Source organism: Schistocerca gregaria, chromosome 2 (assembly GCF_023897955.1).
Source record: "Schistocerca gregaria isolate iqSchGreg1 chromosome 2, iqSchGreg1.2, whole genome shotgun sequence".
Taxonomy (NCBI): Eukaryota; Metazoa; Arthropoda; class Insecta; order Orthoptera; family Acrididae; genus Schistocerca; species Schistocerca gregaria.
The window spans coordinates 567,955,495-567,974,965 of NC_064921.1; the positions used below are offsets into that span (position 1 = coordinate 567,955,495).

Here is a 19,471-nt window from a genome sequence, read left to right on the forward strand (position 1 = left end):
TGAAACTTCCTGGCAGATTAAAACTGTGTGCCGAACCGAGACTCGAACTCGGGACGTTTGCCTTTCGTGGGCAAGTGCTCTACCAACGGAGCTACCGAAGCACGACTCACGCCCGGTACTCACAGCTTTACTTCTGCCAGTATCCGTCTCCTACCTTCCAAACTTTACAGAAGCTCTCCTGCGAACCTTGCAGAACTAGCACTCCTGAAAGAAAGGATACTGCGGAAACATGGCTTAGCCACTGCCTGGGTGATGTTTCCAGAATGAGATTTTCACTCTGCAGCAGAGTGTGCGCTGATATGAAACTTCCTGGCAGATTAAAACTGTCTGCCCGACCGAGACTCGAACTCGGGACCTTTGCCTTTCGCGGGTAAGTGCTCTACCAACGGAGCTACCGAAGCACGACTCACGCCCGGTTCTCACAGCTTTACTTCTGCCAGTATTCGTCTCCTACCTTCCAAACTTTACAGAAGCTCTCCTGCGAACCTTGCAGAACTAGCACTCCTGAAAGAGAGGATACTGCGGAGACATGGATTAGCCACAGCCTGGGGGATGTTTCCAGAATGAGATGTTTACTCTGCAGCGGAGTGTACGCTGATATGAAACTTCCAGGCAGATTAAAACTGTGTGCCCGACCGAGACTCGCGACTCGGGACCTTTGCCTTTCGCGGGCATGTGCTCTACCAACGGAGCTACCGAAGCACGACTCACGCCCGGTACTCACAGCTTTACTTCTGCCAGTATCCGTCTCCTACCTTCCAAACTTTACAGAAGCTCTCCTGCGAACCTTGCAGAACTAGCACTCCTGAAAGAAAGGATACTGCGGAGACATGGCTTAGCCACAGCCTGGGGGATGTTTCCAGAATGAGTTTTTCACTCTGCAGCGGCGTGTGCGCTGATATGAAACTTCCTGGCAGACTAAAACTGTGTGCCCGACCGAGACTCGAAGTCGGGACCTTTGCCTTTCGCGGGCAAGTGCTCTACCAACCGAGCTACCGAAGCACGACTCACGCCCGGTACTCACAGCTTTACTTCTGCCAGTATCCGTCTCCTACCTTCCAAACTTTACAGAAGCTCTCCTGCGAACCTTGCAGAACTAGCACTCCTGAAAGAAAGGATACTGCGGAGACATGGATTAGCCACAGCCTGGGGGATGTTTCCAGAATGAGATGTTTACTCTGCAGCGGAGTGTACGCTGATATGAAACTTCCTGGCAGATTAAAACTGTCTGCCCGACCGAGACTCGAACTCGGGACCTTTGCCTTTCGCGGGTAAGTGCTCTACCAACGGAGCTACCGAAGCACGACTCACGCCCGGTTCTCACAGCTTTACTTCTGCCAGTATTCGTCTCCTACCTTCCAAACTTTACAGAAGCTCTCCTGCGAACCTTGCAGAACTAGCACTCCTGAAAGAAAGGATACTGCGGAGACATGGCTTAGCCACAGCCTGGGGGATGTTTCCAGAATGAGATTTTCACTCTGCAGCGGACACATATCAGCGCACACTCCGCTGCAGAGTGAAAATCTCATTCTGGAAGCTTGAAGGTAGTTCATTGAACCCTCTTCTAGGCACTTTATTGTGAATAGTAGAGTAATCACGTAGATATAGTTGTAGCTGTAGATCTAATAACAAATAGTAAAAATAATGCATAACTTTGTGGCTGTAGTTGCAGCGTCAGTAGCTAACAGTAGATCTGACTATTGAAAAATATACCGATACAAAATGATTTTCAATTCAGTCTTTAGTACTATGACCGTTCAGCAAATGACGAGTCCTTGCAAGTATGTAGATTTTGTAAGAGTCATTCAACAGCAAACGCACAAAATGGCGTTAGTACATGAATATGTCAACTTAAGCAACCTGCTTCTGGAGATCAAGAGAATAGATGCTTGCATTGCATTGCAACGGCGTAATCGTTTGTGTTAGCGCCCGCGTTCTGCTGTGGTGTCGTTACTGGCGGCGCGTGTATTTGTAAGTGCGGCCGACCACTTTGCAGCCCATATTCCAACAACGAGCGGCAGACTAGTAGAGAGAATTGACGGCAAGCGCAGGCGGCTGCCTTCTGTCAGGAAGGTATTGGAAAGTTGGTACAATGTTACACAACTGTCTAAGTCGAAGCGGCGACTGTGTTGAAAAAATGGCTCTGAGCACTATGGGACTTAACTTCTGAGGTCATCAGTTCCCTAGAACTTAGAACTACTTAAACCTAACTTACCTATGGACATCACACACATCCATGCCCAAGGCAGGATTCGAACCTGTGGTCCTAGCGGTCGCGCGGTTCCAGACTGTAGCGCCTAGAACCGCTCGGTATCCCAGCCGGCGACTGTGTAGAGAAGTAGCTCGAAGATGTAGCTAACTGTTGAAAATAAAAAATCTTTTTTTTTTCACTGTAATTCGACCGTACTTCCGGAAAAGTCCTTGTGTATATATATTTTATACACTGCGGTGACTAATGTCGTGTCGGGTATCCTTTTTCCCGCCTTTTGTTCGACTGACACGGACACAACAAGTCGTTGGAAATCCCCTGCAGAAATATTGAGCCAGGCGACCTCTATAGCCATCCTTAGTTGTGAAAGTGCTGCGGTGCAGTATTTTGTGCACGAACAGACGTCTCGATTACGTCCCATAAATGTTCGATAGGTGGCCGAATAACTTTTCCGCGAATTGTCCAGAATGTTCTTCAATCCAATCGTAAACAGTCGTGGCCTGGTGACATGGTGTATTGTTGGCCGTAGAAATTCAAAAATGTTCAAATGCGTGTGAAATATTATGGGACTTAACTGCTAAGGTCATCAGTCCCTAAGCATACCCACTACTTAACCTAAACCTAAACTTACCTTAAACATGTGCATCCTTTGTTCCTTGACAATGAAACAATATACAACGTCTTTCGAGGTTAATTAACCAGAAGGTAACTGTCATGTTAGGGTTCCCAGTTTCATACAAACATTATCATCATTTAAATTCAGGTTGAGAAAAGATAACTGATACTTGTGCCAACGTCAATATTTGGCGTCTCTTTCTGTTTAGTGATGAGTCTCGATGAGGCACAAAGCTTTGCTTGGTTAACAATTGCTTTACGTTCTGGGTTGGCATCTGGATCCAGAACGAAGACGTTGGTAATGTCATCTAAAGTACAACTTTGTGTACAAGTAACTGTTGATGAGTAATGTGAACAATGATACTACTTGTGATTCGCTTTTAATGTTGAGATTTGCTTGGAGTTCTTTCTGCCATTAACCACGTTTTCTTTTAGCTGCTTAGTATTACATAATGTTGATGCGAAACCACTCCCCGTTGAACGTTGAACGATGTTCAGCAAGTGTTGGGGAAACCTTTTGGACAGGAAAGAATTAATATGTGTTTGGGGACAATATGCTGGACCACATAGTATTCCAGACTAATCTGTATGCGATTCAGAAAGGTAAGAATTACAGACCACTTGAAAAAGATGAACTAAAGGTGCTCTTGACTATAAATATTCTAATGGGTGTCTGACAACCTTGTGCATATCGCGATTGCTGGTCACCACACAAAGAACTCAGAGATGAGTACATTTCTTCACTTACGTCACCGAAAAGATTGAGCTGGAGTTTACCTCATGTACATGTAAATGACAATGTCCTTATGCCACAAAAAGGCATGGTGAAATTCAGAGGGCGAATATCATTGGAACAGTATATGCTTCCAAATTCTGTCAAGAGGGGGTACAAAATACGGGTCAGAGCTGACAAAATGGGATGTATCTGCGATTTTGAGGTATATACTGCGAAATCAGGTGGTGCAGTGGAGAAATGTCTGGGAGAGAGCATTGTAAGAGATTTGTGTAAAGGCTTAGAAGACAAAGGATATCACATATATTTGGCCAATTTTTTTACTAGTGCTCCACTTTTTCAGACACTAAAACTTGATGGAATCCCAGCCTGTGGTACCATTAGAACCCACAGAAAGGGACTTCCTACTCTGAAACTGGATAAAGAGTTGCGAAGAGGAGAAAGTGGCTGGTCAGTTAGTTCTGATGGGATTGCATGCATGAAAAAGAAAGTTAAACGTATTGTCACGTTAGTGTCAACAATTTACTCAACTGTAACTTTGAAAGAAGTCGGTAGGAAAGAAGAGGATGGCACAATTACAGAAATACCTGGCCCATAGATAGTGAAACCTTATAATTCGAACATGGGATGTGTAGATGAAGCGCACATGATGAATAGTTTCTATGCAATTGACAGAAAATCTAGACGCTGGTGACTCAGACTGTTTTGCCCTATGATTCATATTTCTATTGGAAACGCAGTTATATTGTTTCGACTAGCCAAGCCGAATGAAAAGAAACAGCTAAAGGAATTTCGGCGGCGTGTTGTAGCTGGCCTTGTTGGAGCCAGTGTTTTCAAAGACAGTCCTGGTCGCCCAAGCACATCATCTGAACCATGCGCTAAACAGTGTAAAACTGTTGTTCCAGGGGAAAAACGCACAACAGAATCAAAACATCTGCCAGAACATGGCACATAGAGGCGATGTGTACACTGCAGCACAAAAAGGAATCCACATAGAAGCAGATGGACGTGTTCTTCCTGCCATGTTGCTTTGTGTTTGTCAGTAGAAAAGAACTGTTTTGTGCTCTATCTCGGAGAGTAATGAAGTTTAAGGTGGTGGTATTAATTGAAGCCACCGCATTTATTGTGCAGTACCTGCCTTTTTTCACATTTTTCCATAATATTGTATGAGTTATATCCCAATAAAACAAAAAAGTTTAAAAAATGATTTTAGTTATTTTGCGACTGAAAGGGTTAGGCGGAGAACAAGGGATCGACATGCATACTATTCAGTTTCAATGTCAGCGGTAACCTTCGAGGAACTGATATCTCACTGATAACGGAGCGGTGTCCCGCTATCTCACCCACACCGGGCGCTGCTGGCTGACCACCGGGTCAGACGGCCGAGAGACATGGCACGAGTAGGAGGCGCTGTGACGGTGACCATCCCGCAGGGCACGCTCAGAGGCCGCAAGGCCAAGACGCCCTCCGGCCGGCCCTACAGCGCCTTCCAGGCCATCCCCTACGCGCTGCCGCCCGTCGGCCCCCTCAGGTTCAAGGTGAGCACACGTAAGAACTACTTTTACCATGAAGAAGTAGTCTGATCAAGCTAATCCTTGCTGCATTTCACTTGTGAGTCATCGGTCCTCTGGATTATGCGGCCCACCATTATTTTTTCTCCCTTGCCAACATCATCTTCTGAGAAAGCACTTACATCCAACATTCTCTCTACAATCTCTTCCCTCTACAGCTCCATTTAGTATCATACATATCTACTTTACTTGATGTTTAAACATATTCTACCCTACTGTCCCTCCTGGTCGACGTTTACCAAATATCACTTCCTTCGTCATTTCCCCTGACAACGGTCTCATATAATCAGTCCACCTTTTTTTTCAACTCCTTCTACAACGCATCTCAAACACTTAGATACTTCCTAAATTTGCTCACAGCCAGTGCTTCAGTTATCAAAACCTCTGTCGGTTCTCGGAACGCTTGCGGACGAAGGCTGCTACGATACAACTCTCAACGCTAGTTTATCGTGTACAATCCTCCTCATCCATGCAAAACTACTGCAACTTACATGCTTTCGAAACTGCATACTGTGTTATGAAAGAAGTATTCCCTCTCCGCCATTACCAAATTGACAATCCCTTCATGCTGCGGCATGCGAGATATCAGCCGATACTTCCTTTAAATCAAGTTGTGACACAAATTTATTTTCCCCCCAAACCACTTTAGCTCCTATTCGTTAGTCGCCCTCTCTGTCCAACTAATCCGCCCTAGCAGGTGAGTAGTCTCTGCAGCTGTCTGCTCAGTCAACGATCCAGATTCGATTCCCGTTGTTGTCAATAATTTTCCTTGCTGGGGATGGCTGGTACGGCGTGTACTCAGCCTCCTGAGGCCAACTTAGGAGCTCAAGATGAAGTGATCGTACAACGACCGGGACAACTGTGAGCTGTCCACCTACATTCCGTTTCCAATGACGCCTTTGGCAGAGGATGACACGGTGGTCGGTGATGTCCAATTCGCCGTCTAGCACAATACCTAACAATATAACCTTGACCATAGTTTTGTAGCAACTCGTTTCAAAAGAACCAGTTTATTTATAGTATAGGCTGATTATCAACCAAGTTTACCTTCTCTACAACTCTGCTCTTCAGATTTTATGTTCAGAAACTTTCCAAAACTTTAATTTGTATTCTTTGTTACCAAATTTGCCTTTTTCGCAATCATTTTTCTTACTATTGTCAGTATGTATTTTGTATAACTTCTACAGAGCCTGTTTTCAGTTATCTTTCTGTCCTACTGTCATAACATCTACATTTTACAGTTTTCAGTTTCCTAATCTAAGTCCCTTATGATCTGATTTAATTCTGGTACATTACTTTATCCTTGTTTTACTGATGTTCGTCTCGTTACCTCTTCAAGATACAACCCATTCCGTTCCACCGATCTTTCAGAGCCTAGCACGCTCTGACAGAATTACAAAGCCAGTGACCAACTTGAAAGTTTTAATTTAGTGACTCTGAACTTTAATTCCCCTCCCAAATTTCTTGTTGGTTACCTATACTATTTGCAAAGTATCCAGACTGAATAACATCAGGGATAGGCTAAAGAACTATCTCTGTCTCCCTTCTCAACCATAGCTTCACTTTCATGTCTCTCCAACTCTAGTCTGCACTCCGTCCAAGTTGTGTGATAACCTTGTACTTCTTATATTTCATCCTTGCTGCCACCTAGTCATCATTGTCAGAAACATTCTCTAAATCTACGTCTACTGTAAACGTAGGGTTTGCTTCCTCCACTCCGTGCTCTATGACCAGTCGTATCATACAAAGTTTGACGATAGCAGTGTTAAATCATTACGAAGTCCAACGAAAAGGCGACTAGCTACACCCGGAATAGAGGACTTATTTCTCAAAAATGTCGTGCAAGACGAACAGACGATGAGAAATGTCTCATCCTTCTCATCCTCCTCCTTTTCGTCTCTGCTTTACATTCACCAACTCAATAGCAAACTGATAAACTTTAGATCATTGTCCACAACGACAATGCGACAACTTTTGATGAGGAAACACATTTTCGAAAAGCGATTTTCCCACGTCTTTCCTCCCTCTCTTAATCCTACTGCTTCACATAATTATGAATACTGATACAACAGAAAAGATGGAGTTTCGACAAACAGTGAACCACACAGCGACATGGTAAACGGAGAAAACCGATAAAATAAGTCATAAATGGCTATGAAACAATTAAAACATTCGTGAAAGGAACTCGTAGACATCAGCGCAGGACATTTCTGCGTAGGTTGCCGTAGATATGCATAGATGGGGAGGCTTACAGAGGATCGACTAGCATGAGCTGCATCTAACCAGTCTTCGAAAACAACACAACAAAGGATTAGAGAATGTGTCTGTAGTCTCGGTGTAGCTGTTCACCTCTCTCAGTTTTCTGGCAGTCTCTCGATGTTAATCAGGTCATATGAAGGAATGCCTAGTAGATTTAAGAGGTTTTAGATATAGTTCGGAAGTTTATTTTTAATAGAAGGTGCTGTTCCTATACCACCGGTAATGAACATCTGTCCTTCAAGTTGATACTCATAAAGACAAAAGTAATGTTACAGTCTCACTACACGATCAGAGAAAAGTGCTGTTTTTGCCTCAGTTAGGTAAAAAAACAATCGTATTCAAACGCAAGCTTGTTAAAACAGTTATTCTAGTTTTCTGTCATTAACACCTCATCACCTGCAGGATGTTCTACGTTTAAGTATTCGTTATGTTTTAAGAGATGATGTTTCTGATTTCTTCGTTGATTCTTTTCTGAAATCAATTAACACATATGTGCAGCAAGCTGATCATCATTGTTGAAGGAAATTGATAGCGTTATGACAGAAGTGTACTCTACGGCACAACACAAGCTAAAGTGATCCCAGAAGATTGTCATGAGGCACGTCTCAACGGAATGTACCTGCCGATCAAATGTAATTTAATTCCTCTCGTTATTAGATTTGTAGAGATAACATTATCTCCTGCTACGAACCTGTCAAGTATTCTTGCGATATCCTATCAATTCACTTGTTAGATAACTCAGAAATCTACGAAGTAGTTTCTTCAAGTTTCCTCGTCACAGTAAATCGATGTTTTCCACCTCACGTTTATAACTTTGTTAATCGTTTCATTTCTAAAAAGTCTGTATTTTTTGTGGTCGATTAGCCGTCAAGTAAAGGAGTCAATAAGTGATAAACTGTTTTCAGCTACTGGTTGGGTAATAAGAAGGGCGTTGATAGTACTTACAGTATCAAACGCTCAGAGAACTAAAACATCCTAAAATGGTACTAAGAAGGCTAAAGTGTAAAATTTCGTAAATATCGAGCACATTTAAGATTTGTCATTATCTCAGAAGCACTGTACTGTCTAAGCACACTCTCTACTTCTACATCTATGTAGATACTCCGCAAGCTACCTTACGGTGCGTGGCGGAGGGTACTCTGCAACAATACTTGTCATTTCCTTTCTTCTTCCACTCACAACTAGAGTGAGTGAAAAATAACTTTCTATATGCCTCCGTATGAGCCCTAATATCTAGTATCTTATCTTCGTGCTCCTTACACGCGATGTATAATGGTGGCAGCAAAATCGCTCAGCAGTCCGCTTCAAATGTCGATTCTCTTAATTTTCTCAATAGCGTTTCTCGAAAGGAACGTTGCTTTACCTCCAGGGATTGCCATTTGAGTTCCTGAAGCATCTCTGTAACACTTACGTGTTGTTCGAACCTACCGGTAACATGTCTAGCACTCCTCCCCTGCTCTGATGTCTTTCCCAAACACGCGAGCAGTACTCTAGAACAGGTAGCCCCAGGGTCTTATACGCAGTCTCCTTCACAGGCGAATCACTCTTTCCTAAATTTCTCTCAAAAACCGAAGTCGACCATTCGCCTTCCCTACATCAGTTCTCAAAAGCTCGTTCCACCTCACATCTGTTTGTAACATTTCGGCGGTGTATTTAATTGATAAGCAGGGCAGAGTTGAGTTTACTCCTCATCCGCATTAACGTACATTTTTCTACATTTAGGGCTAGCTGCCATTCATCACACGAACAAGAAATTTGGTCTAAGTCGTCTTGTATCTTCATACAGTCACTCAGATTCCTGACAGTACACCACGGCATCAACAACAAGCAACCGCAGACTGCCGCCCTCCATGGCCTCCAAACCATTTATGTTTACAGAGAACAGCGGTCCCATCACACTGCTCTGAGACACTCCTAACGATACGCTTGTCTCTGATGAATACTCGTCGTCGAGGACAACATACTGGGTGCTATTATTTAAGAAGTCTTCGAGACTGATATGTGTGAACTTCTCGTATACTGTCTTACCTTCGTCGGCAGCGTCCAATGGAGCAACGTGCCAATACTTTCCGGAGGTCTACAAATATTGTTCGCAGAACTTCTTTTGAGTCATCAGTTTTCTGACTTGTTTGCGTATTGTGTTACCCTTCTAAGATCCTCATATACGTTCTCTATCTCTTCATCTTCCATTTGTAACGTCGGCACGTATGCCTGACTTACCGATGTCGGTGTTGATTTGATGTCGATTCTGATAAGAATAACCCTGTCACTGAACTGTTCACAGTAACAGATCTCTGCCCTATCTTCCTGTTCACAACGAAACCTACTCCCTTTATACCATTTTCTGCATTGATGTTACCCTATACTCATCTGACCAGAAATCCTTGTCCCCTTTCCATATCACTTCACTGACCCCTACTGCATCTAGATTGAGCTTTTGCATTTCCATTTTCAGGTTTTCTATCTTCCCTATCACATTCAAGCTTCTGACATTCTGCTCCCCGACTAGTAGAACGTTATCCTTTTGGTGGTTATTCGATCTTTTTCTCATGGTGACCTCCCCATTGGCATTCCTCTCCCGGAAATCTGAAGGGATGGGAGGTATTCCGGAATATTTTGCGAATGGGGAGATAATTATGACACTCTTTCAATTACAGCCACATATCCTTTTGATAGTCTTTATGTGTGTTTAATGCTATAGTTTCCATTGTTTTTCCCATCCTCATGCCGTCGGCCATTGCTGATTCTTCTGCCTTCAGGGGCACTTTCCTACTCCAAGAACAAGAGAGTGCCATGAACCTCTGTCCGCTCCTCCGTCCTCTTTTGACAAGGCCGTTGGCAGAATGAGGGTGACTTCGTATGGCCCAAGTCTTTGGCCGCCAATGCTGATTATTAGTCAGAACGTAAACAGCGACGTGTTTCGAACCGGGCACCGAGGACTTTTTGATTAGGAATCAAAGACGCCACCCCTAAACCACGGTTATATTTCGTAGTATATCGTATGAGAAATGGCAAGTTGAGTTTCCCACGAGGGATGCTTTCCAAAACCATGCTGATTCGTCGATATAAGCTTCTCAGTCAAAAAAAGATTTATTGTATTCGAACTGAGAATGTGTTCAAGAATTCTGCACCGAAGTTAGGGATATTGGTCTGTAATTTTATGGGTCCATTCTTTTACCCTTCTTATATATGGCTTCTCTTAGTTGAGATAATAATCGTGACAATTTCCATGTATGCTCTGTTATTAGTACTAGGATTATTGGAGTTCTGACGACAATGTGTGGTTCTACTGTCGCAGAGGTGGGTCGTCCAGAGTTGTGCTGACTTAATAACACCCCAGATGTGTATGACACGTTCTGACATGCAAGCACCGATTACACATACTAAGTCCAGTATACATTGTTCTAATAAATAACCACTAAAGCTATTTAAATAAAATGAAACGAGTGGAATAAATATGCTAAATAATGTAGTCATGCTAGTGGTGAAGTTAGGTTGAATGCGGGATACTGTATTTTTATTAAAAGTGCAAAATAAAATTATGGTCTTAGATAAAATTATCAAATGCACATAAATTTCGACGTGAAATAAAGGAATTAAAACCGTAGGTACTTGTAGCTAAGATTACGTGAAAAGAGAAAAAGTATACAATTTGGTCAAAATTAACCGAGCATTAGTTAGAGGACGTTGTTATGTGGCTAATCTATCCTTGCAAAATAAAATTATGGCCTTAGATAAAATTATCAAGTGCATGTAGATTTCCACGTCAAATAAAAGAGTTAAAAAGGTAGCTAATTGTACTTAAGATTAGGTGAAAAGAGAAAAAATTTACAATTTGTTCGAAATTAACCGAGCATCAGTTAGAGAAAGTTGATATGGGGCGAATCTATCCTTCGCCCTTATTACGGCATGAACTATGATCGGACACTTTCAGTATGAACGTCCGTGGATGAATGATAGTACATTCTTCCTCAAGTATCGAAACCATAGGATGTTGTGATGTTGGACGCTGGGATCAAGAGTGGAAGCGACGGTCCAACTGATCCCAAAGTATTCCATTGGGTTCAGGTTGATCGACCACTCCATTTCAGGAATGGTATTGTTTACAAATCAGCTCATCAAAGACGCTGCTTTATGACAGGGTGCGTTGTCATGCTCATAAAATGAACCATTTGGCACGAACTCTTCCTCTGTCGTACACTGCACAGAATGCTGAAAACGTTTTTCTATATGATGTAGCGCTTTCTTAAGCTCAATAGTGGGATAACATCCTAACTACATAAAGCGTACCCGTATCGTAACAGTACTTCGTCCATACTTCACTGTTGGCGCTACACAACATAACAAGTGACATTCTACAAGCATTCGTCGAACCCAAACTCTTCCATCGGTTTGCCAGAGGGTGTACCGTGATTCATCACTCAAAATATTTCGTTTCTAGTCATCCACTGTCTAGTGACGTTACTCTTTACCCCACAACAAGCATTGCTCAGCAATGAATAGTGAAACGTCTATCTTATGAGGAGCTGTCCCATTATTTTTAACTCACAATGCACATTAGTTATTACTGTGACAGCTGGACTCCTGGTAACACTTCGGAGCTGGCAAGTGATTCAGTGCTTTACAAGCAGTTCTCGTTGGTCTCAATCCATCAGTACGATCGATCTGCCTAGTCTTGATTCAACCCTGACTGTTCATTCGGGTTTCTACTTCAGTATCACATAATCAACAGTCGATTTGGGTTGCATTAGTGTGGTTGAAATAACCTTGATGGATTTGCTAACAATGTGACATACGACAAGTAAAAGCTTGATGTGACTGAGTTCTTCTGACAGAGTTATTCAACAGTTACTCTTTCTCTATTGAAAACACGGTACTCAGCGTTTCTTCTCATATTGGCTGGTCTATTTCTCGTGACAGCTGGTGGTCAGTTTCGCATTACCTAGCGGTATACGGATGCTTTTGATTAGACTGTCCATTTTACAGATTCCACATTTAAACAGCTAACTCAATGATGAAACCAGATTTTAAGTCCCAGTTTAAAGCTAAGTCAGTGATGCTGCTTCATTATGAAATATGCTAACTCCCCCGCCATGTTAATTTACATGCGTAACCCGAAAGCACTGTGATGTTTCAAATTCTCCAAGTGCTTCTAAAACCCAGTCATCAGTTAAATTCAAAGTACTGAAATGGCGCGGGTGCGCTGTCACCCAGAAAACTAAGTTGAACTCCTTACTCAATGCTCGAATTCACCACCACCTCGCCACAGGAGCTACTGCCAGTACTGACTGCCGAAAACCGACTGACCAAGCAATGCCACAAGACGCAGTAGTGTCACCTGTTTAGCATCTACGAAACTAGAGCACACTAGTCACGTCACCATTCGCTTCAAGAGTACGTCATAATGACCATAAGTTAAGGGACATTCATCTTCTTGCAAAAAACATCTGAAATGACCACCACCAAATTATGGCCGCTTTCCGACTTCACAAAATATTCTACCACACCTGTTACTGCAAATGTTAATAAAAAGTCACTATGGTGACATCATGCATAAATTCTGAGATAATGAAGTACTAGCTAACATGCTTCCGTAAGTTTGACATATCAAAACAATGTGGTCTTTTACGTGGTGTTCTTGGTTCAATTGAGACTCATTAAATTCGAATTACGGCTGCTTTAACTGGTAGCCTGTTTCAGAGGCAAAGATCTAGCATAGCTCGTGCGCACGTCAGAACATATGGGATTGTGGGGTAAATTGAGCGCTGGTCAAATTATTCGAGTTGTGTTTGTCAAAATCGTTGGTCCTCTGGATCAAGTTAAATTTCGAAAAAACTATGTTAGATATCTTCACTTAAAACTTCCGGGCTGTCAGGCCGTGGTCGATGTATAAACCTCTACTATGACGTTTCTTCCCCGACTGCGAGAGACGTCCTCCGAGGTAATGCGGCAAATTGCAGAGAAAACTCGAGGAAGCACTGATTGTATAGGCAGTGCAGAGGACGCCATTGTTCATCATGTGGCGTGGGCTATGAGACTGCTTCTGGTAATGCCAACATTCTAGATTGAAAGTACTCGATCGTCACGCTTTCGGCGCAACGCTGACATCCAAAGTCTATCCAGCTTAACACCTTCCTCTTTTCTGTTAAAATTAATAAATGTTTATCAGTCCCGATAGCTTGTCAATACATGCGCTGTTTTAGATATGAGGCTCCTCTCGCTGAATTTTCTTTCATGATTACCTTCCCGGTAAACTTGTTTGGATAGGCCGATTTGTATGTGCGACCCAGGCGGCAATTTCTCTTACGTTCAACAAGACGGGTGGTAACACTTCTCTGTGTGGTACCGCTTTAAACCTATCCACAGCTATAAGGAATTTTATGCACCCCCAGTGTAGCCGACGTATGTCGTGCATCCTTTGCAGATCTTAAATATTCTTTTAATTTGCTGGTGGGTCTGAGAATAGTTTCCACCCGATAGTTACTTAACACTTTCCTAATGGCATCTGTGACCTTACTAATGAATACAGGAAACCTTGCCGTGGTTCGTCGTAATTATGAAATAAAATTTAGCGAGACGAGCGTCGTATCTCAAACCTCGCATTATTATGCGCGCACGAGTGGCTATTGAGAATGATAAACACCGTAATAATTTTATCAGGAAAGAGTAAGTTGTTAAGCTGGATAAAATTTGGATGTCAGAGTTGCACCGGAAGCTTGACGATCGACTACTTCCAATCAAGAATGTTGGCATTACCAGAGACAGTCTCGTAGCCGACTCCACGTGATGAAGAGTGGCGCCAACTTCACTGCCTATATAATCAGCGCTTCCTCGAGTTTTCTTAGCAGTTCGCCGCTTTACCTCCGAGGATGCTTCCCACATCGGAGACGAAAGGTCAGGGGAGAGTTTTACACACCGACCACGGCCTATCAGCCCACAAGTTTTAAGCGAAGACAAAATCGGCCGTGAAAACCTACATTGTATGTTACATACGTTTGCTGTACAGTTCAATTCCGTTCTGACGTATCATATGTGGGTGTGGCGGCATTGTTTTGCCAGTTGTGCAGCTTAAAGTGTTTGACAAACAGTGTTAAACCACTGTCATTAAAAAGGTGTCGTGTAATGTACGTTGAACTTGTGATGGCAAGACGCACAATTTATTAATTAGGTCCATTGGACGCACTGTGCCCCTTCTCAGTGTGCATTTCTGCAGCTCTGACTTCGTTTTTATGGATGGTGACAATGAGCGACCCCGTCAAACGGCACCGGTGGAGGAGATCTTGGGACGTGAGGATTTATGCGAATGGTCTGACCTGCCAGTCCGCCGGCCTTAAATAGGATCTAGCAGGCCTGTGGCGCGTTGGGGAGACGTATTGCACTTCCGCTTGCACCACGATCATGTAGTAGTTGTCAGTCGCGCTACTGAGGAAAGGAAAGTCCAACTACACTACTGGACATTAAAATTGCTACACCAAGAAGAAATGCAGACGATAAATGGGTATTCATAGGACAAATATATTATACTAGAACTGACATGTTATTATATTTTCACGCAATTTCGGTGCATAGATCCTGAGAAATCAGTACCCAGAACAACCACCTGTGGCCGTAATAAGGGCCTTGATACGCCTGGGCATTGAGTCAAACAGAGCTTGGATGTCGTGTACAGGTACAGCTGCCCATGCAGCTTCAACACGATACCACAGTTCATCAAGAATAGTGTCTGGCATATTGTGACGAGCCAGTTGCTCTGCCGCCATTGACCAGACGTTTTCAATTGGTGAGAGATTGGGAGAATGTGCTGGCCATGGCAGCAGTCGAACATTTTCTGTATCCAGAAAGGCCCGTACAGGACCTGCAACATGCGGTCGTGCATTATCATACTGAAATGTAGGGATTCGCAGGGATAAAATGTAGAGCCACGGTCGTAATACATCGGCAATGTAACGTCCGCTGCTCAAAGTGCCGTCAATGCGATCAAGGGGTGACCGAGACGTTTGACCAATGGCACTCCATACTATCACGCCGGGTGATACCATCATGATGCTGTAAACATAACCTGGATTCATCCGAATAAATGACGTTTTGCCACTCGCGCACCTAGGTTCGTCACTGAGTACACCATCGCAGGCGCTCCTGTCTCAAGGTCAAGGGTAGCCGCAGCCATGGTCTCCGAGCTGACAGGTCATGCTGCAGCAAACGTCGTCGAACTGTTATGGTTATTGTCTTGCTAAGGTCCCCATCTGCTGACTCAGGGATCGAGACGTGTCTGCACGATCAGTTATAGCCATGCGGATAAGTTGCCTGTCATCTCGACTGCTACTGATACGAGGCCGTTGGGATCCGGCACGGCGTTCCGTATTACTCTCCTGAACCCACAGATTCCATCTTCTGCTAACAGTCATTGGATCTCGAACAACGCGAGCAGCAATGTCGCGATACGATAAACCGCAATCGCGATAGGCTACAATCCTACCTTCATAAAAGTCGTAAACGTGATGGTACGCATTTCTCCTCCTCACACGAGGCATCACAACAACGTTTCCCCAGGCAACGCCGGTCAACTCCTGTTTGTGTACGAGAAATCGGTTGGAAACTTTCCTAATGTCAGCACGTTGTAGGTGTCGCCACCGGCGCTAACCTTGTGTGAATTCTCTGGAAAGCTAATCATTTGCATATCACATCATCTTCTTCCTGTCGGTTAAATGTCGCGTCTGTAGCACGTCTTCTTCGTGGTGTAGCAATTTTAATGGTCAGTAGTGTATATGGACTCTTCCTGGAAGATATGGGAGCATGTTGGAGGTCACGCATATCCGTTCGTGGCGATCACGCACCCTACTAAAAGCCATCGCCTTCCTGTTACGATACCAGTGAACCTTCATAAATCACGTGATTGCATCGAAATTATTGTTGTCTTACTGCATATTCCCTACAGTTATCTTCCATGCAGTACTGTAGTAGCACTTCAGTATGTATGGTAAAATTTTTATCTAGCTGTGTTACTTGTCGAATAGTGTAACGTGTTTAAAATTCTGAGAAAAGTAGGGGAAAGCTACAGTGGAAGAAGGGTAATACACAATTCGTATAAGAACCAAGGTCGAATAATAGATGTGGAAGACCGGGAATAGGAATGTAGACTTTCGCCCCTAATATTCAATCTGTACATCAGGTCTAAGGCTTCCATTTAGTCTCTAGTTGACCAGTGTGGTGTGTCGGTTGGGATAGCAGAACGAAAGGTGAAATTTTAAATTTCACGTTCAAGAACACGTTCACAACGGAGAATCGTACAAACATACCCCCATTTGAGCATTCAACGGAGTTCCGTAGGGACGAGAGTAATAAGAATCCCTGGCGAGAAAAAACTGAAAAATTTGAAAGCAAATATATCATCAGGTCCGGATAGAACCCCAATTCGGTTTTACTGGGAATACTCTGCGGCATTAGCCCCTTACCTAGCCCGCACTTATCGTGAATCTCTCGCCTAGCTCGAAGTCCCAAGTGACCTGAAGGCAGCTAAGCGCTGTGTATGAGAGTCGTATGGGAACGTATCCGCACCATTACAGAGCAATAATTCTCCATTCGGTTTTCTGCAGGATCCTTGAACGTATTCTCAGTGGGAATATAATAAACTGACTGGAGACTGAGAAGCTCAAGCCAACGAGCCAACCCATATTTCGAAAGCATAACTTGTTGCGAGACTCAGCTTCTCCTCTCCTCACATGATAAACTAGGAATTATTAATGAAAGGCCACAGGCAGATGCCACATTTCTAGATTTCCGGAAGGTGTTTTTCACGGTGCCCATTTGCAGGCTGTTAACGAAGGTGCAAGCACATCGAATAAGTTCACAGGTATGTGACGGGCTTGAAGACACCTTAAGTAAAAGAACCCAGTATGTTGTCCGCGACGACGAGTGTTCATCAGAGACAAGAATATCGTCAGGGGTGGCCCAGGAAAGTGTGATACGACCACTGTTGCTTTCTGTATACGTAAATTATTTGGAAGTCTGGGTTAACAGCGGTCTGCAGTTGTCTGCTGATGTTGCCGTGGTGTACGATAAGGTGTTGACGTTGAGAGACTATAGGAAGATACAAGACGACTTACATAACATTTCCAGTTGGTGTGATGAATGGTAGCTAAATGTGGAAAAACGTAAGTTAATGGGGATGAGTACGAAGAACAAACCTGTGACGTTCGGATACAATATTATTGGTGTGCTGCTTGACACAATCAAGTCGTTTCAATACCTGGACGTAACGTTGCGAACCGCTATGAAATGGAACGAGCATGTGAGGACTGTGCTACGGAAGTCGAATGGTAGACTTCAGTTAATTGGGAAAATTTTAGGAAAGAGGCGATTCACTTGAAAAGAGTTAGCATATGGGACGCTAGTGCGACCTATTTTTGAGTACTGCTCGAATGTTTGGCATCGGTGCCAGGTCGGATTGAAGTACGGCATCGAAACAATTCGAAGGCGGGCAGCTAGATTTGTTACCTGTAGGTCGAACGACACCGAAGTGTTACGGAGATGCTTAGGGGAACGCTACATTCATTCCTTGAATACTATTGATAAAATTTAAAGAACCGGCATTTGAAGCTAACTGCCGAACTATTCTGCTGCCACCAATGCACATTATACGTAAAAACCAAGAAGACAAGATGCGGGAAATTAAGGCTCATACGGAGGCATATAGACAGTCATTTCTGTCCCTCGCTCTATTTGCGAACGGAACAGGAAAGAAAGTAACTAGTAGTGGTACAGGGTACCCGCCACCACGCACCACACGTTGGCGTGCGGAATATCTAAGTAGATGTCGATGATGATGTAGAAGATGCAACGGAAATAAAAGAAAAGTTCACGAGTGGAATTAAAACTGAGGGTGAAAGGGTATCAATGATATGATTAGCTATTGGCACTATAAAGCCCAGTCTAAGAGAATGAGAGTTACAGTAACTGCTGAGTGGAATTAACAGTGTAATGAGAAAAGAATGTGGATTGAGAGTAAATCGAAGACAGACAAAAGTGTTGAAAAGTAGCAGAAATGAGAACAGTGAGAAACTTAACATTAGGATTGGTGGTCACGAACTGTTTGAAGTTAAGGAATTCTGCTACCTAGTCACCAAAAGGACTCATGATGGACGGAGCATGAAGGACATAAAAAAGGAGACTAGCACTGGAAAAGGGGATTCCTGGTCAAGAGAATTCTATCAGTATCAAACGTGGGCCTTAATTTGATGAACAAACGTCTGAGAATGCACGTTTGGAGCACAGCATTGACGGTAGTGAAGCACAGACTGTGGAAGACCGAAAAACAAGGGATTCGAAGCATTTGAGTGTGAAACTTCGCGGCGGGACATTCGCCTTTCGCGGCCAAGTGCTCTACCAACTGATTTTTCCAGGCTCAGATCCCTCGTTTGGAGAAGTCTGTTAATATCAAACATAAGACATAAGACGTAATTACCAGTATTGATTCCTCGATGCCTCTAAATGTGCCTATCCTTCTTTTGATTAGTTTGCGTCAAAAAGACTTTTGTGTCAAAAAGATTTTTTCTCCCTAATTACATTCTGTCCCAGTAAATGGCTCTGAGCACTATGGGACTCAACTGCTGTGGTCATTAGTCCCCTAGAACTTAGAACTACTTAAACCTAACTAACCTAAGGACATCACACACATCCATGCCCGAGGCAGGATTCGAACCTGCGACCGTAGCAGTCGCACGGTTCCAGACTGCGTGCCTAGAACCGCGAGACCACCGCGGCCGGCCAGTAAATGCATTCAGGCATATAATATTCAGCATTTGTTTCTTTTGAAACGCTTGTATTCTCTTTTTGCCTCATCCACTGCAATTGAAATAAATAATTCTGTAGAGGCTTACATTTATTATCGATGTCTAAGTTTCTCTCTTGCAGAACCTTTTTTCTTGCCGTTGGACAGTCTCTTTACTTCCGACATGGCCAGTTATTATATTATCTAAATACACTGACGGAAAACAATCGCAACACCAAGAAGGAGTTGTGCGAGATGAACAAAAGAACATCTGAAAGATGACGTATATAAGATTTCACGCCAGTCGTATGAGAATG

The 19,471-nt window shown here is 43.4% G+C and overlaps 2 protein-coding genes across 4 annotated transcripts in view; both read left to right on the top strand.

Moving 5' to 3' along the window:
* The window catches only part of LOC126332740 (juvenile hormone esterase-like), a 292,229-nt gene that overhangs the window by 80,066 nt on the left and 192,692 nt on the right, over nt 1–19,471 (top strand). The gene's annotated exons all lie outside the window — the stretch shown is intronic.
* The window catches only part of LOC126332772 (juvenile hormone esterase-like), an 83,748-nt gene continuing 69,197 nt past the window's right edge, over nt 4,921–19,471 (top strand). Inside the window, exon 1 of the mRNA XM_049996655.1 lies at nt 4,921–5,095. Within this exon, the coding sequence (XP_049852612.1) occupies nt 4,949–5,095 (147 nt within the window). The 5' untranslated portion in view covers nt 4,921–4,948. The remainder of the gene's footprint in view (nt 5,096–19,471) is intronic.